Genomic DNA, 25262 nt, shown 5'->3' on the forward strand with positions numbered 1-25262 from the left:
CCCTAGAATACAAAAATTACATTTATCATTACAATCACAGAGGCTAACAATATTTTCTACGTGATCATTATATAAACTATCGGAACTATTAAGTGGAATGTAAGATACATGCCATGCCAATAAATTGCAAATAAAAACTATGGATTTTAATCAAAGAAAATTGGAGAGCGAAGAGAAACACAACTGCTCAGCGCGAACTTACTTACTTACTTTTGACAAAGTATGCCACTCGTTACTCATCCGTAAACGCGACCTAATTGGCTTTCAGCCCAGTCTTCTTCAATGGATCTCTTCTTACCTCTCTGATAGAACGCAAAGTGTTATTTCTAAAAACTGTTCTTCCAACATCATTAAAGTTTCTTCAGGACTTCCTCAGGGAAGCCACCTTGGTCCGATTCTGTTCCTGATATTCATTAATGATAGTTCTATGTATAATAAAATATTAAACAATTTTTATATGTGCCGATGATGTGAAACTTTTTAAAACATTGTCCTCTATCGAAGAAACGTCTTTGCAACGTGGTTAGTTGATGTAATGCAAACTATATGCCACTAAACCTTAAAAATTGTAAAGTTATATGTTTCTCTCGAAGGGCAGTTCATCCAGCTGTTTATTCAATATCAAATTATTATCCGGAGCAGGTATCCAATTTTGTCGTACTTGGTGTCACAATGGATTCCGAACTCAATTTCAACCTTCATGCCAATAAAGCCAAAGGCGTAGTTGCATTTTTAAAGCGATGGTCAAAAGAGTTCAAAGATCCTTATGTAACAAAAGCTTTTTTTACCACTTTAGTTAGACCTATATTAGAATACGGATCTATTGTTTGGAATCCCCGCTACCAAGTTATTCAGAAAGGATTGAATCAATTCCAAAACAGTTCTTGCTTTTTGCATTGCGTGATTTTAACTGTCGTAGAGAAATGCTAGGTATAATATTTATCGTAAAATTAATGACAGGCTTAATTAATAGCCCGGCCCTTCTGGCTGAGGCAAAATTGAATGTTCCCTCTCGAGTGTCAAGACACGTTCAACCTCTGTTTTTGAAGCCATGCAAAACTAATTTTGAATTAAACGAATCATTCCATTGTTTATGTCAAGATTTTAACTCTCATTCCAGCACGTTTGAATCAGTGATTTGATTGCAATCAAAATCATTGAAATCAAATACGCTTACAATTGTATTGATTGTAGTTTTTTCAATCAGAAAAAAGCAATAAATTTTGATTGTAGTCGTATTAGTAAGCACAATCATTGATTGCTAAAAAAATTGATTGCAAATTTTTACAGTCCTGGTAAGAGTTAACATAATAGTTTTAGGATACTGACTATTTTTTTCTGTCACATTTTCGGCGTAGAATTTTGTTTGTCGCGTAGTTCTCGTAGTTTGTACAGTTATTAAAATTAAGCTAAGCTTTTTGCTACTTAAATAAACAGTTCTAATATTGATTATTGATTATAATTATTTTTGATTTTATAGATGTAGTTACCGAACAAGGAAATGGGGATAATGCACAAGCGGAAACATTCGAAGATAACGCGGCTTGTATGAGAAGAAGCGAACTGCAACGGGGACCAAAAACCTATAATAGAACGACAAATGAAAAATCTGCGTCCCAGTCATCTGTAAATGACCAGGATGGCAAAAAGTTGGCTTGTGTGACTCAAAGGGCAGCTTTACTGAAGTCAATGCTGAACTTCCTTAAAAAGTCTATTCAGGATCATGCACATTTCAACGGAATGCGGAATATAATGGAGAGTTCCCTGCCGAAATCATTGCAGCATATAATATCGAATGCGGAGTATTACGGTCCTTCTTTATTCTTGTTAGCTACAGATGTTGTAACAGTCTATGTTTTCAATGAACCGTCATTGTTGTCGTCCTTACAAGAAACTGGCTTAACAAATGTAATTCTCCGTTCGTTGCTACAAAAGGAAGTACCAGCTACAAGGGAGATATTGGGTTCATTGCCAAACATATTTTCAGCTCTATGCCTTAATGAACGTGGACTAATGGAATTCATGTCCTATGATCCTTTTGATAAGTTCTTGAGAGTATTACTTTCGCCAGACTATTTAATAGCTATGCGTAGGCGCCGATCATCAGATCCGTTGGGTGATACCTCTACGAATTTGGGTAATGCAATGGACGATCTAATGAAACACCATCCTTATTTGCGCACAGACGCAATAGAGGCTATAGTACGTTTACTTCATGAATTGGTTCGATTTGGATCTGATTCCAATTACATTTGTTGGAGGGCTCATAAAGATAATAGTAATTCTGTTGCGAACACATTCAATCCGAACACCCAACAAAGCACAAACACAGAAAGCACACTCGAAATAAGATGCAATGAGAATGATAGCAGCGGTGAAGATGATGAAGACGACGATGAAATGTCGTCTGCCTCGCAGCAAAGACAGAATAGAGCAGCAATAGAACAAGTGCAAGTCCGGTCAAATCAGGAGCGAGAAGCCATACCTTTAATCGACTATATATTAAATGTGATGAAATTTATTGATGCAATATTTAGTAACAGCTCAAACGGCGATCACTGTCGAGAATTTGTAATGCATGGTGGGTTGCAGCCTCTGCTTCGGCTGCTTTCTTTGCCGAATTTGCCAATTGACTCGCCAGTATCCACAACAGCACAGGCTGTTGCCAATGTGTGCAAATCGATATTAAATTTGGCGCACGAGACGACAGTAATTGATATAGCTCTAGAAGAGTTGTCGAAAATAATTGATAATCTAAAACCGCTCATATTGAATTTCAATTTTCCCGGAGGAAGCATACTTTTGCAAGAACTAATTGCTTGTCCGAAACTAGATGATGGCTTTTCGACAGCGGAATATACCCCACTCTTACACAATATGAGTTCCGTTCATGGATACGTAGTGCTCTTGGTACATTTGTGTCGAAATGCTTCGAGTGATATGCGGCTAACGTTACTAAGTCGTTGGGGCACCAATTCTGGGACTGGCTTACAATTATTGCAAAGCTTAGTTCGACTTTATATATCTCTGGTATGGGAAAGTACTATTCTGTTAAGCCTTTGCTCAGATGAGATATCTGAGTCTGGATTGTATGAAACACCGCTAACTGAGCAGGCTGTAGATGCTGAAATTGAGGACTCAACCCCCAAAATGGAAAAATTAAGCTCGATTAAATCAAAAATAAAAGCAGATGATCAATTGCGGTATATAAAATCATTGCTAGCAGCCTCTTCGCGCTTAGGTCGGGCTCTGGCAGAGCTGTTTGGAACCTTGGTGAAATTGTCCGTAGGTACACCACAAGCCCGACAGAGAAGAAGCAATGACTATTCCGCAAGCAATGCAAACAAGATTCCCACTGCTGACGCGAAGGAAATCGCTCGTGTGCTTAGCTCAATTCTCGTTAATGGGTTCAGCCATGAGGACAACGTATCGAAACCAGCGCCAAAGTTGAAGCTTACCTTTCTTATATGTTCTGTTGGTTTTACGGGCCCAATGCTGTTTGACGACAAACGCAGTTGCTTCCATTTAATGATATCCCAATTTTGTGAAGAAAATGGTCTCAAAGCATTTTTTGATATGTTTTATTGGGCACTATCACTAGACAACAGTCCAAACACATTTGGATTTGATCAATGCTTGAAATTGGAAAATATTTTGCAAAATGTCGCCAGTGACACAAACGAGTATCCCGTAGGGACTGGAGAGTTCATAGATGCATGGTTGCAGTTACTTGAAAAGATGGTTAATCCGCGCGGAATTCTCGACTCGCCCTACACTTTGTCCGCAAAAGGTGGCCCCACTACAGAATCAATTGATTTTGAGCCTATATTCTATTTGATACACATGCATCACCTGGCTATGCATGTTGTTAGGCGGATTTGGAAGCGTAAACCTATTCCTAATTATGGCGTATCTATAACGGAAACTATAATGGCCATATTAAAGCATATTATCAAGTCCCACAATACGATTTGTAGTAGATATAAAGCGCGATTAGATGAAATCCAAAACGCTGAAAAATTGGTTGAACAACGTAAAAAATCTACAAAAAGTACCGATGAAGCATACCTAAATGCCAATTATTTCAAAGTACTGACCGATATGGGATTCGGCCAACAACACGTCTTAGATGCTTTGAGAAGCACACGCTCGCTGGAGCAGGCCACTGAGTTTCTGCTGAATCACCCGGAGGCAACCAACACTGATATCCAAACTAACGAAAGTACTTCAGTACCACAATCTCAGTCCCCTTCTAACGATATGGATGTTGACGTTGAAACGGCCTCAACCTCTACATCCAATTCTAACAGAACCAGTGAAACAAACGTAAATTCAAAATATAAACAATGCGGCATTGTTCACGATGTCGAGCTGTTACCAATTGATATATTCAATCAGTTTTGCAACGAAGTATTTGAGAGGGTGTTTGCCTTTATGGAGTATTTGCCCGAAAGCGTAAACACCGGCACAGAGTTGCTATCTGTACTGTATCGGCAAAATAATCAGCAAAATAAACGGGAGTTTATGATGAATCTTGTTAGGGGCGTTACCGAGTGTATGGATCAAATAATTGACATCATAAAAGCTGAGAAGATCACAAACCCATCTCAATTGGAAAATATTTTCTTTGGCGAAACTTCGACAAAACTCTTAATACGGCTTAAAGTGTCTACAATACTACTCGATGAAAATTACAGCGATATTAGGAAAGAATTCTGCGCTATCGTTTCGCAAGAAAAATCTATGCATACCATGGTTAATCTGTTATACGAGACTGAAGCTTTACTGAAGGAACAAACATTGATTGGGGTCAAACCCCAAGCTCCTCTATGGTTACAAAACTTCATAGAATTTGTTGATGCGATCGACAATGTGTGCATAATCCTACAGCGAAGGGAAAATATGCGTGCTGTATGCAGTGATAAATGGAGATGGTACGACGTATCAACAGGTAAATGGAATTCCTATACAGAATCGAATAACAATTTAATTAAAAATGCTTTTGCAATGGGCGAAAAATCCCAAGTGATCAATATCGGTCGCCAACGATATACTGTGAATTTTAACTGTATGACACAAGTAAGCGAAGCATCGGGAAGTCATAGGCCTGTATTACCAGATTTGAAAATATCAGAAGCTTTATGCTTGCTTAACCATGGAAGAAACGGAAATACCAATACGAAAACAGAGAGCATTCTTACGCGCTCTATAAGGACCAAGCCAGGCGGTGAAGGTATCATATTCAAAGATGAATTGGTTTGTCTTCGTTCTCTAACTAGCCTGTCATTTGGCAAAAAAGATTCTGAAGCTGAAAAAAATGTTGACGTTACCAATGAAACCGATTCCCAGCAAGTGGGTGCACCGCTTTCTGAAGAGGGCGTTCCATTGGGAGAAAAGAAAATTAAATTAAAAAATACTACAAAATTGTCTTCGAAAAAGAGCTTGGCAGGGTTTTCGAAACACAGCAAAAAGATCATATTACACGAAGAACTTGTTGGGTTAGCTCGAGAAAATTGCATTGACATTGTTGCTTGTCTTGTTCATTTACTCCGCCCAGAATTATTGGTAGATTTCGAAACCAAACTGTCGATTATGAAACTTTGCGCTCGTTTAACAAAAGATTACGAAAATGCGAAAGCCTTCTACAAAAACGGGGGAATTTCTCTGTTACTAAAGATGCGTCAAACTTGCGGCACGATGGGATTCCCCACATACGCCATTGTTATAATTCGACATGTTCTTGAAGCTCCATCAGTTTTGCAGGAGGCTATTGAGAGAATTTTGACTGCGCGTTCATCGTCTACAGTCCCAGTGGGTCATCGAGATCTTGTGTATCTGTTCACACAAGTATCTTCGGCTGTGGCAAGACATCCTACTGTATTCCTCATGGCCGCCAAACAGTCATTGCAAGCGGATAATGCAATGAGCTCGAACTTCCCTGTAGACGACTCAAGGTTTCTTGTAAAAGCTCAAGCAAATAAGGCGAGCGATACGGCTTCCAACACTTTTTCGAAAACTGACGACGCCTCAGAAGAAACCGTGAAGGAGTTACTGAGAGCAATCGTCCAACCTTGCATTCATTATGGAGGCGTACCAGTAACAGCAGATATTGATGACGGCTTGGCAAGAATGGAGGAGTCGCCACCAGAACAATTAGACAAATCTCAGCTGAAAGCCTCGTCATCAAAAAAATGTACGGAAAATGTCGATATAAATCCCTGTTGCTGTAGCTGGCATATTCCATCTACAAGTCATACGCATCAAAAACCAATACTTCCGCGATCGACTTTACTAAAGATATTAGCTGATGCTGTGCGGTCATATCAGTGTTTAGTTCCAAAACTTATAATGGATTATACATATACACCAACTGATAGCCCATTGATAACAAAACCGCAGTCATGTATTTCATTTATTCTTGATCATTTTCTACCTATCACAAAGCGACAACAGGATCCGGAAGTAAGCATGATGTCAAGAGTTCTTCTGTCGTCTCTGTCAGACTGTGTGAGCCAACAAACAGTTCAATCCAAATTGGTCGAGGAAGTCCACGAAGCACTGGTGCGTACACTGACCGAACCAAATTACACGGAAGAGCATGTTCGCTTACAAGTTTTGATTGGTTTGATTCCCATAATGATTGAAAGCCCGATGCTTTCTAACAAAATGCATTTACAACGCAATAACATGTACAGAATTTTGTTGCGCCAGGGTGTGATGACTGATTTAGCTAAACTTGCCCAATATAAAGACTTGTCTAATTCAAACACACTTACTACAATTCATGCAACATTACGTCCAATGGAAATATTGCTGAGGCTTACCATAACTCCTGGCACTTTGTCTTCAAGGAGAATATTTTTTGGAACACCGCCTAATGGAAGCAACGCGGTTGTGAATCGCAGGCTATATCCAAGATTAACATCGCGATCCACTAACGAGAGCTCTGGTTCGGTCGGCAGTGAGCATGTCCTTCGTGATATAATCCGAAACGTCCTTTCCGATCGCAGGCAAGCCTTCGACTTCATTTTAAATGGCGAAGATATATTTTTGGACTCAGAAGATCCTTCCAACTCTATGGCAACCGGCAATGATGAGACTGAAGAAAATGAGCGTGAATCACATCTTCTGACTTCAACAAACTTGCGACCTCAAATCAACTTTGATCAACTATGGGACGATCTTTTGCAAAATGGTAACGTAGCATTTTTGGGTCGTAGCTCTGATTCAAATAATGGACCTGGTGATGGTAGTAGAATGGAGACAAGAAATAACCGATCTGATGCCAATCAGGCAAACGCCGAGGGTGGAGTTAGTGGCGGCAGCGATGGGGCGTCCACTTCATCCGAACTTGTTGCGGCCGTTGTAGACAACTCGACGTCTTTGCTGGGAGAAGTGAGCACAAGCGAATCTGAATCCGATTCAAACGCCTCCACAGAAAACGAGCGTAACGACGAGGATGAAGATGATGACGACGACGAAGATGGCAATGAAGAAGACGTGGAGGATCATAGCGAAACAGATGCAGACGAAGAAACACGACAGTTCATTGAAGTTTTCGACCACATTTATGAGCCAGAGTCTTCTGAAACCGCTTCAAATGATGCCGACGATGAAGCCTCGGAGGTAAGTGGTAGAAGTGGCGAACAAGTGGTAAACGGATCTGATGCAGATGACGAAACATCGGAAGTTAATGGCAGAAGCAGGGATCAAGTTGTTAATGCTGGCAGCAATATCAATGTCGAGAATAGAAATGTGCGCGAGGAACGCACAGAAGATCGAAATGATATTTTGCTGCTATCAGAACCCGTTTCTCGAGGCGGTGGCCAATCCTCTGATAATACGGCAAACAATTTGGTTACTTCGTCGTTTGCTGAAAGCAATGTAACAAACAGGGAAGAAAGCTCAGTTCGCACCAATCCCTCATCTGTTTGGGTGACACCAAGACTCGGCTCAACGCGGGGAGATGTGAATTACGCCACAAATATAGATTCTGGAAACACTTCTACAACCAATCAGGAGCGCAATCAAAACACTACGGTATATGTTGGCTCAGCAAACAACGTCAGCCAAACCACATCTATAGGTAATTTCATTCAAAGGCGGGAGTCTACGAGACGCCTAATTTTGCTAGATCAGCAATACTGCACGCTCATGCCATCATTCAATAATCCAACTGAAGAAGGACAACTTGATATATTCAATCAAGACAGCTTACATTGGTGGCTTGAAGAAGCAAAACACCTGGATTTGGAGTCTCAAACAGATGCGTGCTTATATGTTGCACATCTTCTGATACCGTTTTTGCTAAGAGTGTTCAAGGAGGGCCAAAAAACCAAATCAACAGAACAACCGGTTTCAACCACCACTTTCAACTCCCCTAATCGCCGGAGTGCCATTCCGGTATTTATTCAACAATCCACCAGTTCAAATAGTGGTTCCACTAATATTTCTACTAACGAAACCACCTCAGAGAGGAACGAGAGCATTGCTTTATCCGAGGACACACAAGACCATCAGGACCAAATATTAAACGATGATGTTGGGGAATTGGAGTTCTCGAGTGAAGAAGAAAACCCAGCCATTTTGGTAACAAATGAGGACGAAAACATTCAGGATGTTGAAGACGATTTTGACGACGGACTGGATGTAGATGAAGGTAATGCCGATTTAAATGTCGGTTTTATGAGAGAGGAAATCAACCCTATTCAACTTGGCAATGATATGCGAGCCGATATAGAAGAGCCACCTTCGGGAGATATGGACAATGTAGTATCTCAAGCATCTGAACTATTTTCTGCAATCGAATCAGTGGATATATCTTCGAATAATATTGTATTAGAAGACATAGAAGAAGGCGCTGCCACTGTTTCAAATCGTGAGCTCGATGTTCCGTCCGTCGAAGAACAGCCCACGGGTGAAGCCCTTAATCCGACGACTGACACAACTCCTCCTCCCGTCATGAATGCTGAAGTCCGTGCAGCATTGGGAGATTTGCAAGTGCCAGAGGGGGTGGATCCGTCATTTTTAGCTGCATTGCCAGCAGAAATGCGCGAAGAAGTTATAAACGAGCACCTAAGGATGCAACGCATACGTCAAAGGGCACAACAGAACGCAATTCAAGTTGCTCACGATTCTTTAATTGAAGTTAATCCAGAGTTTTTAGCTGCTTTACCGCCAAACATACAAACAGAGGTTCTAATGCAACAAAGAATAGAACAACAACGTCAAGCTGCTTCGGCAGCAAATCCTGATGATCCTGTTGATACGGCCGCTTTCTTCCAAAACTTGCCGGAATCCTTGCGACAAGCCATTCTCACTGACATGGAAGAATCACAGATTGCCAGTTTACCTCCCGATCTCGCAGCAGAAGCCCAGTATTTACGACGCGATTGGGAAAGTCGAAATGGACCTAGTGTTGATACGCCTCATGTACTCCGACGTTTCCCATCCTCTTTACAAAACCTCACCGATGATTCGAGATGGCATTCCAACTCGATATGGTATGAAGCGCACGGTAATCAACAATCACAACATCACCAGCATACAACAATAGTTCATCAACATCAGCAACAAATACATGGCAAGCCTATTGCATTGCTTTTCATGGAGGATGACAACAATATGCTTGACCCGGATTGTTTAGCCACAATACTACTATTTTTATTTACCGAGGACACTAAAATTAATTACACTCGATTCCATCGCGTCATACGAAATTTGTGCTATCATGCTCCTACAAGAACTTGGATTATTCAAGCTTTGATAAGTATCATTCAAAAAACAAACCAGGAAAAAGCAAGTGATTCTGAGCGGTCTATCGTTAAACCACATTGGCTTAAACTCAGAGTGGATGCAGCTTTTGGTTACAAATCGAATGTTTTTATAATCAATGAAACGCAACACATGAACCTTGATCACAGTTCGCCTTGCAACTATAACATAAATATTAATCCGCAGGCAGCACAAATGGTGGTCAAAAATTGCTTGGATTTGCTGTTTGTATTAGCCAGACATTTCCCAAGAAGTTTCGTACCGTTTAAGCACGACCAAAAGAAACGATGTGACTCGGCCATGGAATCTAGCGATAGCAGCAGAAATTCCCCTAGTGGGCTTAGTGCCGTAAATTTCTCTGAAGTGGAGAGAGATGTAGCCAATAGTACTTCGAACGTTAGTAAAGTCACCCAAAAGTCTTCTGATTTCAGACTAGATGAAGGGCCGTCAACGTCAAAGGCAGCGGCTAGTCGTGGACAAAAAAGTAGCTCAACCGGGGCAAAGAGTAAAAATGCCAAGAAAATTTCTTATAACACCAACAGCAAAGAGTTTTGGGATGTTCTTTTGAAGATAGACTTGCATACTCCACAGCGACTTACAAATATGCAGGACTTCCCACTCATATCTCACCCTCGATGGGAGTGGGAGGAACAGAATCAGGATTTTCAAACATTCAATGACACACCACTTTCAAAATTACTAGAAATGCTACCGTACAAAGTGATATGCCGTTCTCCGCAACTGACAGACATGCTTGTCAAATTGCTAGCGTCGCTTAGTGCTGAACTTCCAAAAGAAAGTGATTTAGAAGAAAGCAAGTTGATAAATAAAGTCTCCGATGCTGACGAAAGTTTCAACAGCAATGAAGTAAAGCTTAAGGAAGAATCCACCATCAGTTCCGAAGCCAACCAATACAATGCTGGCTATCGTATTAAAAACAAATTATATTCGAAGAACTTTTCACAACTACAGTTGGTAACTGAAGTGCTAACACATCAATGTGGAACCGTTGACGGATTGGATAACATTTCAAAACTGATTGTTAACTTGAGTCAGTGTTCTCACGCATCGAATGCTATATTCCTCGAGTACTTATCCTCTGCAGTATTTGGATTAGCGAAAGAAGTCCGTTTGGCGATACAAAACTTGCTAGATGAAATTCGATCCTACAAAGTTCACAATAAACTCGACAAAGACGCGAAATGTGGTACAGCTCCTCAAAATAAAGTCGTACTCGAGGGAGTTATGCAAGACCGGTTTACGTCGGAAAATGTTATTATTTCAGCCCCTAGCAATTTTAAACCTTCATGTGAGCTACAACTGCCATCGATAAAAAAATTGCTTTCCCCTTCGTCGGCCCAACTATATTTTTTGAAAACGCTTAAGATATTTATACAAGTACGTGAGATTTTCTACGCCGAAGACTCATCAGTCATGGAATCCACGAACAAAAAGCCAACCCTTAGTCAAATAATATCACTGCAAGATCTCTGGAACACTCTGAGCGAATGTTTAGTTGCTTTGGAAGAGTCTAAGGATGAATATGCAGTTCTGGTATTGCAGCCAACGGTGGAAGCATTTTTCTTGATCCATGCAACTAAGAAAAATGAAAGTAAAGTAGGATCTAATCTCGAATCACAAACTTCGACTTTGGATGCAATAGATGAAACCAACACCAGCCCAGCCATTTTGACTGAAAGCAGCGGCGATAATACAAGTAAGTGAAAGCATTTCTTATACATACATTAGAGTGGTTCAAAAAATTTTTTTGGAAATTCATAAACGCTACCTCAAATTATTGTTATTTGTGAAAAAAAAAAGAGACACGTGTTTTTTTTTTATTTTGAAAAAAAAAGTTTCAGAGGTCGCGCTGGTCGGTTTTTTATAAAAACGCTGATGTTCTCAATTTTTTATTATCTTGACATGTTAAAATGCTGCTAAAAATGTAGTTTTTACATATAAATACTCTGGTATTATTAGGGAACATTTACTTAATTACATACCTGTCTTGGGCAGTTAGAATGGGCCTAGTGCCCGAAAATATGCTCTCGAAAAGAGACTAGTAAAATTAAAACGTTGATACTGAACGATTTATGCATTGTCATGTGTTGAAACTTGTTACCAGGGGGTTTCTGGGGTTGCTAATTAGGAATCTGAAGTCAGTTTTACAAAATTCAAAATGGCGGATCCAAAGAGTTATAAATTTTTTTTTAAACTAGCAGACCCGGCGAACTTCGTCCCGCCCAAAATTAATTTTTTTAATGAAAACTTTGGACCAACGTTCGCCAGCAATTCACTTTCACGTTTGGTTTTGTGGTCGACAGAAGGCATATCCTCCATTGCCGTCTTAAATAATCTGACGAAAGCGTTATACCGGGAAGAAGGCCTTGCGGCTCGATGGTGAATCGTCCTTGAATCTGTATATTATAGTTGTGGGCAATTTCCAAACTGCTGAGTATCATTGGTCCACATTCTGTTTAGTCAACGTAAAGCAAGGACCGCAATGGTTCTGATGGTTGATTTAACGCGGGTAATTTGACTTTGATCTCTGATACTCCGAAATGACGATTTTTAGCAATAACTCGGCTCCAGCGCCACCTTGCGCATCTTTTTTTGCAATAGTATTGCCCCTATCGTTACCAATACATATATGTCTAGAATATGAGTCAAATCGGATCACAAATAGGATTTTGAGTAATAACTCGACTCCAGCGCCACCTGGCGTTTTAAGTTGTAACTTAAACTATACGTGGACCTACTCAAACACATAAAAGATGCCATTAAAATCGTTTCGGTCGTTTAGGAGGAGTCCACCCACCAGAATAAGTCTTTTTCATACTGACAGTCTTCGGCATTTTTCCCATACAAAAAAACTCTTACGCATTCGTTATACGGAGAAAATGCGCAACATCATCAGCGAAAAAAATCTTAAAAATCAACGGTAACTTGCACTTTATGATACAAAATTGGGTGAACTACAAAACTGCTTACCCAAAATGCAAAATGATGTAAAATGAACTATATTTCTATAAAAAAGAAACAAAAAAAGATATTACGAAAAAGAAAAAAAAACACTGTATTCTGGGTGTATACATATATTTACGGATAGATAAAAGTTTCAATATGTTTGGGAAGCTCCACGCCCCCTTTTCCAGTAGCCCCAAAATCACTATACCAATTTCCAGGACACCTACAAATATTTCCGAGATATACGCTATGAAAAATTCGATATGTATGGGTGATATCACTCTCCCTTAATATATAGAAAGTCTGCAGTAGGTGTCTAAATTTCGGTACAGCCTTTGACGACATCACCTCTTATAAAAAGAAGGAGCTTCTCTTTATGTAATTAGTGTCGGTAACACAGGGCAACACCGATTTCGACGCGCAAATGTTAAAGCTGTGTTTGATAGACTTTTTTGTGCTGATTACGAATTCGTAAGTATAAAGTTTCCATCAGCTCCAAATTTTGAGAAAAACGTGGTGAAAGTGAAAAAAATCGCGTTTTTTGCAATATTTGAGAAGATCTAGCAAGGAAACAAAAGGTGATAGAACCATCCACTTAAGCTTAAATTTAAGCTAGAACTGCAGACTACTATCCCTGAAACCTTGCCCTGAGTATAGGTGACTCATTTACTTTTTATCGCCCAACAATCACTGTTAGAGTTAAGGTGCAGGAATGGTATTTTCAGGGATTGAAGTCAGAGGTCCAAGCCTTAATATAAGCCTAAGTGGAAGGTTCTAACACCTTTTGCTTAATTGAGGTACAGTTGTCCACAAAATAATAGGAGTGCGATATTTTGACCAGTTTTGGCTATTTGTCTTTTTGTTTATTTAATGTTTATTATTTTTTTATAAAAGCCTAGCTGGCTATACAACAAACACCATATAAATTCAGATTTTAAACTTTGTATAAAAATTATAAAAATTTTGCAATTTTTCACCCAAATTTCAAACTTTTTAATCAGAATCTTTAGAAAAAATTCTGGTATGCAGTTTTGTAGCACATTCAATTCTAGTCTGAAGAAAAGCAGGTTTCAAGCGGCTAAAAAATTCCGTTGATTTTTGGCAATTTTTTTGCTGGCAGTGTCCTCCATATAAAAGAAAATTGTCGACATACTTTGTATGGAAAAAACCTGAAACACCTTTAACCAAAAAAATTCTCAAAAATCAACGGAATTTTTTAGCCGCTTGAAACTTGCACTTCTTCAGACTAGAATTGAATGTGCTACAAAACTGCATACCAGAATGTTTTCTAAAGATTCTGATTAAAAAGTTTGAAATTTGGGTGAAAAATTGCAAAATTTTTATAATTTTTATACAAAGTTTAAAATCTGAATTTATATGGTGTTTGTTGTATAGCCAGCTAGGCTTTTATAAAAAAATAATAGACATTAAATAAACAAAAGACAAATAGCAAAAACTGGTCAAAATATCGCACTCCTATTATTTTGTGGACAACTGTAGGTACTCAAACTTCCCAAAATCAGTTTTTTCTGTTCAACAAATGACGATAAGTGACCATCAAGCAAAGGTGCAGGAATTTGCAGGGATAGTGGTCGAGATTTCTTGCTTTAATCTACGCCTAAGTGAGAGGTTCTACCACCCTTTGTTTCTTTGCTAGAGCTTCTCAAATATTGCAAAAAACGCGATTTTTTGACACTTTGACCTCGTTTTTCTTAAAATCTGGAGTTGATGGAAACTTGATGCTTATGTCAAAAATAGCGTTAACATTTGCTGCATAATTTTTTTTCCTATTGTTGTTGGCCTGTGTAATAAGTATTGTTAAATAGTCAATACCCACATGTTTCCGGCGCCTTCGAACTCCTTTCGAGCTGTAAAACAATGACTCAATGCTATTGTACGCATATGTATAATACAGGTATCGAATTTCCAGCAAATCGGACCATAAATGAGATTTTTACCTTCCTTTTATTAGCTCGGGATGTAACTATGTAATATTGATGCGCCTAAAAGATGCTGCGATTTCTATTCTCAAGTTACATACCTGATGACAGTACGAATGGTAATTATAATAGGGAGGTTTTAGTTTTTTAAACTATATTTTTTTTGGAATAGATCGGTCCCTGGTCCAACTATCAGAAAAAGAGTATCCAATATGTTAATCTTGGCAATAAGCTACCTACGTGCCAAATTTCAAGCAAATCGGACCATAAATAAGACTTTTTTCGAATAGATCGGTCCCTGGCCAACTTAACGGAAAAAATGGATCCTATATACTAATCTAGGCAAAAGACTACCTACATACCAAATACAGTTTTTTACTCCTCCTACTAAACAGCTTTCCAAAAAAACAGCAACCATTCGAATCGGTTAGGAAAAATGGGAGAAAATTGTTCCCAATTGATTCATGCTCACTATGAATTTCACAATTATTCGAAATTTCCCAAGCTTCACAACGAATTTTCCACCTTTACATCGTCCAAAATCATCAAATCATGCGATAAAATGCAAAATTCCGTCGAAAAAATTCAAATTTTTCGCGTTCTTCCGGATTTATCCGAGTTTTCCACTTAGAATTTTCTATTTTTCCATTCGAAAGCCATTCCGAAGGAATTGCCCAAAAAATTCCATACAAAAAAAAAATCAATTTTCGATTTTTCCAATTTCCAGACTTTCCCGGAAGGTTTTCCCAAAACTTTCTTTCGTAAAAACCTTCTGGCAATTGCGAACAACTAAAAATAAATGTTGTCAAATCGGCCCAACCGTTCTCAATTGATGAATTACTATATTCTATATTTTTCACACCATTTTTATATATATAGATAACTGATCACTTAATTTTTAATATACATTTACGTATTTAATGCATACATTCTTGCCACTGCTAATCACATGAATAAAAATCCTAAAAACGAAAATGTGACTGCAATATTTCTTGTTTAAAATGTTTTAGATCCATCGCATACCACGGACTTTGTCGGCCGCCGATTTAGTTGGGCTTGCTAGTCTTTCCATTGCACCACAACTAATTGGTCGAAGCGCTTAAGTTGGTGTAGTGTGCGCACCTCCATACATCTTCATGTACATATTTCAAGCGAGCCTTACTATTTAAATAGGCGGCCGATAAATTCTGTGGTATGAGGTGGCCCTATAGCTGCATTATTACATCTATTCCGTGTGTTGCAATAACCACGGAAGCAGCAGTTATAAAGAAAATGATTTAAAAATATGAGACAAATTCTCTACTTATATGTTTGGCTTTCCTTTGTTTTATTTTTCCAACGTCAAAAGCTGGCCTTTTTTTAAAATTTTTTTAGTTTACAACAAAAAATACGAAACACGTTTTCTGTCAGATAGCTAACATGGCGGATAAGAAGAAGAAGTGAAACTACCTGGAAAAAAAGAATCTTATATGCTAATCTAGGCAAAAAGCTAACTACGTACCAAATTTTAAGCAAATCGGACCAAAACTACGATTTTTTCGAATAGATCGGTCCCTGGTCCACTTCCCGGGAAAAAAATTTCCTATATGCTAATCTGGGCAAAAACCTACCTACGCACCATTTTGAATAAAAAAAAATTGACTTCAGGTTTAATTTTACTAGTGTCTTTCCGAGAGCATATTTTCGGGAACTAGGCCCAGTCTAACTGTCCAAGACAGGTATGTAATTAAGGGAATGTTCCCCAATAATACCAGAGTAATTATATGTAAAAACCACATTTTTAGCTGCATTTTAACATGTCAAGAAAATAAAAAATCGAGAGCATCAGCGTTTTTATAAAAAACCGACCAGCGCGACCTCTAAGAAAACTTTTTTCCAAATAAAAAAACTCGTCTCTTTTTTATCACAAATAACAATATTCTGATGTAGCGTTTATGAATTTCCAAAAAGAGTATTTTTATGAACCACTCCCAACATACATACATACATATGTATATGTACAGTGACGAACAAAAGTATTGGCACAGAGTTCATACTGCACCACAGCTCAGGAAAATTTAATAAATTTGCATACTAATTTGCAACTTTCTATTCAGATTTTTTGCAAGGTGTTATTATTTTCTTTCATACAAAAAAACAATGGCGAACATACTTTGTATGGAAGAAACTGCGTGAAAAGAAAGTGCCAAAAATCAATGCGATTTTTTTAGAAACTTCAAACTTCAAGCCTCAATCTCAATAAAATAGTTGAATATAATTGCTATTAGGCCATAAATAGCAAAAAAGCCAGGGACAGTAATCATTATGAGTAAAATAATTTAAATCAGCATTTAATAATTATTTTATGATTTTTATTTTTTTCGCTTAAAAATAATAATTATAATTGAGTTTTATTTTTTTCGCTCACCGAAAATAATTATGAGGTGATTTTTATTTTTCCGATCACAAATGAGCCGTTTATTTTGAAAGTGGCATATGCCCCTTGGTTTTTAAATCGATATATGTAAGGGTTTGCGTTTTAGCACGTATTGCAATATTGATGATAACTTTCGAAAAGATTTACTTGTAGTTGTCTTAAGATACCTATATTTCTCTCAGTATAAATGATTTAGTATGGTCATGGAAAAATCACCACTTTTCATTACGGTAAAGTGACTTATGCCACTTTCAAAATAGATAGTTGAGACAAATTATTGACTTACATATATCAATTTAGTCCAATGTATTTTACTTACATGATGTTTTAAAAGGACAGTGATTTACCAAAATTTATGAATAAATACCATATGTATGTATTTATATAATAGTCTTATAATATTATTACTTTAAACGAGATATTCTTGTATATGGGTCATTCCATACAATATTTACACCTCAATATTTTTTTTGGGCTGAAATATAATTTTTTACATTCATATTCAACAATTTTTATTGAGCTTGAGGCCGTTTTTTTAATGAAAAACTTATTGTGGAAAAGCAACAATAATTGGAAAAAATGGTAGAAGTGATAGCTATTCCGGAAATCACCACATTTCCTCATCAGATTTCTTTCAGTAGGATTCGAACCGACGATCCCACTGACTCAGCCAGTTGCCTACGCACTGTGCTAAGTTCGCCTTGTGAATTCTTGTTGCTTTTTTACACTATTTCATTTCATTTTCAGTTAAGCTAACTACAATCAATCGCAGCTGTTCCAGTGCTATTTAAACATGATCATGTGGTTGTTGGTTTTTGTTAATATTTCTATTATTAGAATGTTTAACTTTTAGGTGTGCTCGTCCTTAAGTTAATTGTTTTTGTTATTTTATGGCCTTATAACAATTATATTCAATAATTTTTATTGAGCTTGAGACCGTTTTTTAATGAAAAACTTAAAATTGTTGAAAATAATTTTTTCCTTAACTTTATTTTTACGAATTGTAAAGTAGTTTGAGCATTAGGGCCTATTTCACAGAATGTGAATTTGTCCTTAGGAAAGAAGTCGATTAAATAAATTTAAATTTGCTGGTTTAAGTTATAAAGGCGATGTTGAATGCTTAACAGTTTTAACATCATTCATTAACCCTCAAAAGCGCGAACTATTTGGTTTAAAAAAATATATGTATATATGGGTATTTCCTGGAAAGTGTCAACCAAGAGCAAGAAAATCAAATTTTGCCTGGACAATGCTTATAGATGGCAATCGATTACTACATATTTTGTCTTTCATCCACCAAAATATTGGGTTAATTGGTCAATTCCCTTTCAAAATATTTGCGATTTTCCAACCACCCTTTTAAATTTTTTTTCGTAGAAACCGTACCTTCCACAAATCCGTCATAATTGTGGTACACGATTAAAAAGAATTGGAATTCTATACAAAATTTAGTATAGCTTATGTTCCGTAAGCCTCACAAAAAAAAACAACGTAAAAATATTTTGGGAACGGTCTAAAGTAAAATTACAAATGGTGCTTTTTTCAAACGTTCGGACGCAAAATATAGTTTACATGTAAAAAATAGTCGTAATGTTTACTTTATTTGCCAAGAGTTTAATACAAAAGCTCGTTTTGGTTACTCATGCCAGTCGCATAAAATTTTTTTCGGAAAGCTATAGGATTATATATTGAAAATCGGAACGGTCGAATGCTTCAAATAACTTTTGTTTATATTGTTTCTACCATGATAAAAGCATAGTAAGGTAAAACCGTTCTCTCAATGCGTCGGCCATGATTTTTTTTTTTGAAGTTTGCCAACATTTTAAAATCGTATAAAATTGAGAGTAAAAAAAAGGAATTGTTCAAAGTTGTTGTTGTTTGAGATTGAAAATGAGAATCTGTGTGTGAGTTTGTGTGTAAAATTTTAAAATTAAATTGCTTGCAAACGTCAAGAATTTGAAAAATTCCTCTCAGCGGTTCTACCTTCCTATTTTTTTATCATGGTTTCTACATATCGTCGCTTTACCTCGTATAATGTAGTCAGAAAATTTCAGAAAATAGCAAAAAGAAGTATTTTCTTCAAAACTTTTGAATAGATTTCTAACTGAACTTGAAATATGGGCTTCTAATGTTATTACACAGGATGGTTCCGTGCGTAGAAGTGGAAAACTTTTGAATGCCATTCACCTGGGAGTGGCCAGAAGTGATTCTTATGCGTACGCGTTTTTTTGCGAGCTAAAGTGAGAAGGCGTAAAACTTCAAGTGCGCTGGGGTTGGGCCCCCACGTTAAAATCCCGCCCAATGAAAAAGTTCAGAAAACCTCGGATGAGACCCCCTTTTTTTTGATGATGACTACCACAAACGTATAAAGAACTATTATTTGAGGGTATGCACCTGGAATACCCGGACCCTTAATGGGGAAGGTGCCTCTGCCCGGCTGGTTGATGACCGCGGGAAGACACAAGGCTGACATCAGGGATCTTTGGCGCCACTGTCGGAAAATTCAGCCTCCAAGACGAAACGTCCGATAACGGATTGAGGTTGATCGACTTCGCCGGGGCCCGAAACATGGTAATATTGGTAATATGTAGAATGGTTGTTGCGAATATTCGCATTCGCATTCGCAACCGCGGAGCTTCCGCATTAATTTTAACATACGCATTCGCTTTCGCATTCGCAGTAATCAATGCGGAGCTTTTGCGAATGCGAATATTGTGCAAGTGCACTGATAAAACGTATATCTGACAAACAAAATGACAAATTGTAGCCAATATCTTTTGCCTGTGGAGATGTTACGTTAAAACTGTTCCCCTTCTTTTGTAATTTAAAGTCAAATAGTAGGATCCTGAAAATTTAACTAAATTTAAAGATAAAATGAATGACCTATTACTAGAAAAGATGACTGTTGGAAATATTTTGAGGAGGGTTGCCACCTTTTTGAAAATTTTAGTTCTGATAAAATAAATGAAGTATTGCAATATGGGTATCAAACTTTACATTTTTAAGAAGGCTTACAGCCGAAAATATGTTTGAGGACGGTTGTCATCTGTTTGAAAATTTAACTCAATTTAATTGATAAAATAAATGACTTATTATATAGGTATCAAATTAAAAGGGTTTAAGAAATGTGACTGTTGGAGACATTTTTAAAGAGGGTTGCCACCTATTTAAAAATTTTGATTCAGTTCTTCTTCTAATTTTTTGGCGCTGTGACCGCCTAAGCGATTTTGGCCGAGTTCAGCAAAGCACGCCATTCGTTTCTCTTTTGTGCCAACTGACGCCAATTGGAAATGCCAAGTGAAGCCAAGTCCTTCTCCACCTGATCTTTCCAACGCAGTGGGGGCCTCCCTCTTCCTCTGCTACCACCAGCGGGTTCCGAGTTGAATACTTTCAGAGCTGGAGCGTCGGTGTCCATGTCGTTGTAAAGCTCATACAGCTCATCGTTCCATCATCTGCGGTACTCGCCGTCGCCAACGCGTAAAGGCCCTTAAATCTTCCGCAAAATCTTTCTCTCTAACACTCCAAGAGCCGCCTCAGCGGATGTTGTCATTTTCCATGCTTCTGCGCCATATACCAGCACGGGCATGATGAGAGACTTATAGAGCGTGGTTTTCGTACGTCGAGAGAGGACTTTACTCCTGAATTGCCTACTCAGTCCAAAGTAGCACTTGTTGGCAAGAGTGATTCTGCTTTGGATTTCAAAGCTGACATTATTATCGGTGTTAATGCTGGTTCCCAAGTAAACGAGATTCTCTACTTTCTCGAAATTGTAACTGTCATCAGTGACGTGGGTGCCAAGCCGCGAATGTGCTGACTGTTTGTTTGATGACAGGAGATACTTCGTCTTGTCCTCGTTTACCACCAGACCCATTCGCTTTGCTTCCTTATCCAACTTGGAAAAGGCAGAACAGACTTCGCGGTTTTTGTTAGCGATGATGTCGATGTCATCGGCATAAGCCAGCAATTGCACGCTCTTGTAGTAAATTGTTCCTGAGCGGTTCGGTTCTGCAGCTCTTATTATCTTCTCCAACATCAGATGAAAGAAGTCACATGAAAGGGAGTCGCCCTGTCTGAAACCCCGTTTGGTGGCGAACGGCTCGGAGAGGTCTTTCCCAATTCTGACGGAGCTGGTGGTATTGCTCAACGTCATTTTACATAGCCGTATGAGTTTTGAGGGGGATGCCAAATTCAGACATAGCGGCGTATAGGCAACTACTTTTAGTGCTGTCAAAAGCGGCTTTAAAGTCGACAAATAGGTGGTGAGTGTCGATCCTTTTATCGCAGCTCTTTTCCAAGGTTTGGCGTATTGTGAATACCTGGTCTATGGTGGATTTTCCAGGTCTAAAGGCACACTGATAAGGTCCAATCAGTTCATTGACGGTGGGCTTCAGTCTTTCACACAATACGCTCGATAAGACCTTGTAACCTATGCTTAGAAGGCTGATCCCACGGTAGTTGGCGCGAATGGCGGCGTCGCGTTTCTTGTGTATTGGGCAGAGCACACTTAAATTCCAGTCGTCGGGCATGCGTTCATCTGACCATATTATGCATAGGAGTTGATGCAACTCCTCGCCACCGTACTTGAGTAGCTCAGCTGGCAGGCTGTCAGCTCCAGCAGCTTTCTTGTTTTTCAGCCGCGTTATTGCTATACGTACCTCGTCATAGTCAGGCGGTGGAACGTCGACTCCGTCATCATCGACTGCGGGCTCGGGTTCTTCTTCTCCACAACTTTCCGTGCTGCTACCATTTAGTAGGGCGGAAAAGTGTTCACTCCATAACTTAAGTACGCTCTGGACATTGGTTACTAGGTCGCCATTGTTGTTCTTACAGGAGTACGCCCTGCTCTTGAAACCTTCCGTAAATTGCCTAACTCTCTGGTAAAATTTTCGGGCATTCTTCCTGTCGGCCAGCATTTCAAGCTCTTCGCACTCACGTATTTCGGAGTCTCTCTTCTTATTGCGGCAAATACGTCTCGCTTCCCTCTTCAGATCCCTATAGCGGCCCCACATAGCGCGCGTTGCTCCCGATCGCAGCGTGGCCCTGTAGGCGGCATCTTTTTTCTCTGCAGCTTCGTGGCACTCCTCATCGTACCAGTTGTTCTTTCGGGCTCGCTGAAATCCGACTACTTCTTCGGCGGCGGTACTTAATGAGCGGGAAATGTGGTTCCACTGCTCGCATATGTCGGTTTGTTGAAGAGTGCTCTCTGAGAGAAGGTGTGAGAGTCGAGTAGCGCTGGCTGTCTGTTGTGATTGCAGCTTTTCGACGTTAAGCTTTCCTTGCATATTTTTGGGCGCACATTTTTTGCTGCACAGAGGCGGGTGCGTATCTTGGCTGCAACAAGATAGTGGTCCGAGTCGGCGTTTGAGCCTCGGAGTGTGCGTACGTCTAAAACACTGGAGGCGTGCCTTCCGTCTATCACAACATGATCGATTTGGTTTCTCGTTTTTCGATCCGGAGACAGCCACGTAGCTTGATGGATCTTTTTATGCTCGAACCTAGTACTGCATACTACCTTGTTTCGGGCCCCGGCGAAGTCGATCAGCCTCAATCCGTCGACGGACGTTTCGTCGTGGAGGCTGAATTCTCCGACGGTGGTGGGTGGCACCCTGGCATTGAAGTCGCCAAGCATCATTTTGATATCATGACGGGGGCAGCGCTCGTACGTGCGCTCCAAGCGCTCATTGAAGAGATCCTTGCATGCCTCATCCTTCTCTTCCGTCGGGGAATAGGCGCAGATGAGCGAGATGTTGAAGAATCTCGCTTTGATGCGGGTTGTGGCTAGAAGCTCGTCCACCGTGGTGAACGACAGAGAGCGACGGAGTCTCTCGCCCACCACAAATCCAACTCCGAATTTGCGCTCCTTTACATGGCGGCTGTAGTAGACGTCGCAGGGCCTCAGAAATTTCTTGCCTTGCCCCGTCCAACGCATTTCTTGGATGGCGGTGGTGTCAGAAAACAAATACACGTTTATATAGCGAGCCGCTTCACAGTGGTTCGGATAGCAGATCTAGCTGGACGAAAGTCAACACTTTTTTGTTTTTAAAATACTTAATGGTACTTGGAATACATTCCTGACAATACATTCAAATAGAAATTGCATTTATTAAAGCATTAACATATGAAAACAAACAAAAAAAGGTAAGTCAACGCCGCCTATTTGAGAACTCTATTTTAAAACCTGAAATTTAACTTAAAAGATTGCTAATTGCACTCACAGATATTTGCATAATTGCAAATTGACTTTATAAACAAAAAATTACACTTATTCCTCTATAGATTCAGAGGTCATAACGCAAAAAATAAAAAAAAAAATAAAAATAAAATAACAATGGATCCTAAGTTTAATTTTAATCTTCACATTAATGTGACAGTCAACAAGGCTAAAGGTGTACTTGCATTTGTGAAACGATGGTCAAAACAATTTAGTGACCCTTATATCACTAAAACCCTGTTTACAACATTAGTTAGGCCGATTCTGGAATACGGCTCGGTGGTTTGGAATCCAAGGTATCAAATTTACTCAGACAAGATAGAATCAATTCAAAAACAATTCCTACTTTTTGCTTTAAGAAATTTCCGATGGGATTCTCAATATAGTCTTCCACCTTATACGAGTCGCTTAAAACTTATTAACCTTCCTACACTTGCCAGTCGCAGGGAAATGCTTGGTATAATTTTTTATGGTTAAATTACTGACAGGCTCAATTTCAAGTCCGTCTCTTCTGGCTGATGTTAGCTTTAATGTTCCCTCACGCGTATCAAGACACTTTTGTCCCATATTTCTGAAAGCTTGTAAAACCAATTTTGAATTGCACGACCCACTCCGTTGCTTATGCCAGGATTTTAACTCTCATTCCAGCACGTTTGATATATCAGATCCGCTTTTCAGCATTAAGAAAGCGATACTCTCCTCTCTCAATAAGTGAATTGTGGACATAAATACATAAAATCAGCTGATGAATTTAGTTCTGTAGCTGAACAGTTTTAGATCTCGACACTTAACAAACTCCTGCCTATCGTGACTCGGCACAAAAATTTAAAATATTGGTTCCGTACGTCATGCGGACTGCGCCCCTCGTGCGGATGGGCGGGAATGGAGGGTAAAAACCGTTGGGATTATTATTATTAATTAATAATTTATGTCCACATTGGTATAAGCAAATTTATTCTGAAAAATCGTCGTTTTGATTAACTAAAAAGATAAATTAAAGCGTAGGAAAAGTAAAGGCCGCCGAAGGCCGCTATAAAACCACTTGCATTATAATCTTTACACCTTCGCAAATGATGAGGGTAAGTTCGATAACCAAGTCTGACCAATTGGCTTAGATATTTACATTTTAGTGACAGTATGTCAAATCTCAAAATTCAAAAGTAATTATTAACAGGAATGTATCTGAATATAAATATAAGATCAGTGGCGGATCCACCGTGAAGAGAGGGGGGGAGCGGTTGTGTGTTAAAACAGAAAAATACTTGGAGTTATAAAAACTTTGGTTATGTAAGAGTTAAAAAAATAGTAACTCGCGAATTTTCTGCTTTCTGAAATTAAAAAATTATACAACAGGCATGTAAATCTTTAAGCGCTGTTATACATTTTTTTCTGAAATTTATATTTGTTTCTTGCTGTGATCTTAAAATTTAGTCATGGTAAAGAAAATCTTAAGAAGTGAATTGTTTGACATTTGGAGAAGTGTTGCTGAAACTTCTAAAAGACAACAAGGTGTCCGTGATTATGTGATTACCAGGGAACGGATTTTTAGGACCTAAAAACCTATAAAAAAGGCAGAATAAAGTAACGAAATAGGCTGGAAAAGGCAAAATAAAATAGCGAGAAAGGCAGGAAAAGGCACTAGGTATTGCAAAAAAGGCAAAAAAAGGCAAAACAACATAGCGAAAAAGGCAGGAAAAGGCAAAAAAAAGGTATTGCAAAATAAGGCACTAAAAAAAGACAGAAAATACGAAGAACAATCAAAAAATACATTTATTTTAGAAATGTTTATATTACAAGTAAAAAGAGAAAAACTATGAATAGTTTCATTATATGAAAAATTTGTACTTTGAATCTTTGACTATTTTATCCTTTCGAGTTTCTAACTCATAAAACTTTAATCTGTATAGTTGTAGTAACATTGAACCACAAGATGCATTTTGAAGTTTTCTGGCAG

General features: G+C 38.7%; 1 protein-coding gene across 3 annotated transcripts in view; it reads left to right on the plus strand.

The window, feature by feature from the left end:
• Positions 1–25262, plus strand: part of LOC118734283 (E3 ubiquitin-protein ligase HUWE1) — a 132071-nt gene that overhangs the window by 34883 nt on the left and 71926 nt on the right. For all 3 annotated transcript variants that reach the window (XM_036463994.1, XM_036463995.1, XM_036463996.1), the window contains exon 6: positions 1481–11491. In XM_036463994.1, the coding sequence (XP_036319887.1) occupies positions 1481–11491 (10011 nt within the window). The remainder of the gene's footprint in view (positions 1–1480; positions 11492–25262) is intronic.

This window comes from Rhagoletis pomonella, unplaced genomic scaffold (genome assembly GCF_013731165.1).
Source record: "Rhagoletis pomonella isolate Grant_MI unplaced genomic scaffold, Rhpom_1.0 Rhpom_scaffold_00002, whole genome shotgun sequence".
Taxonomy (NCBI): Eukaryota; Metazoa; Arthropoda; class Insecta; order Diptera; family Tephritidae; genus Rhagoletis; species Rhagoletis pomonella.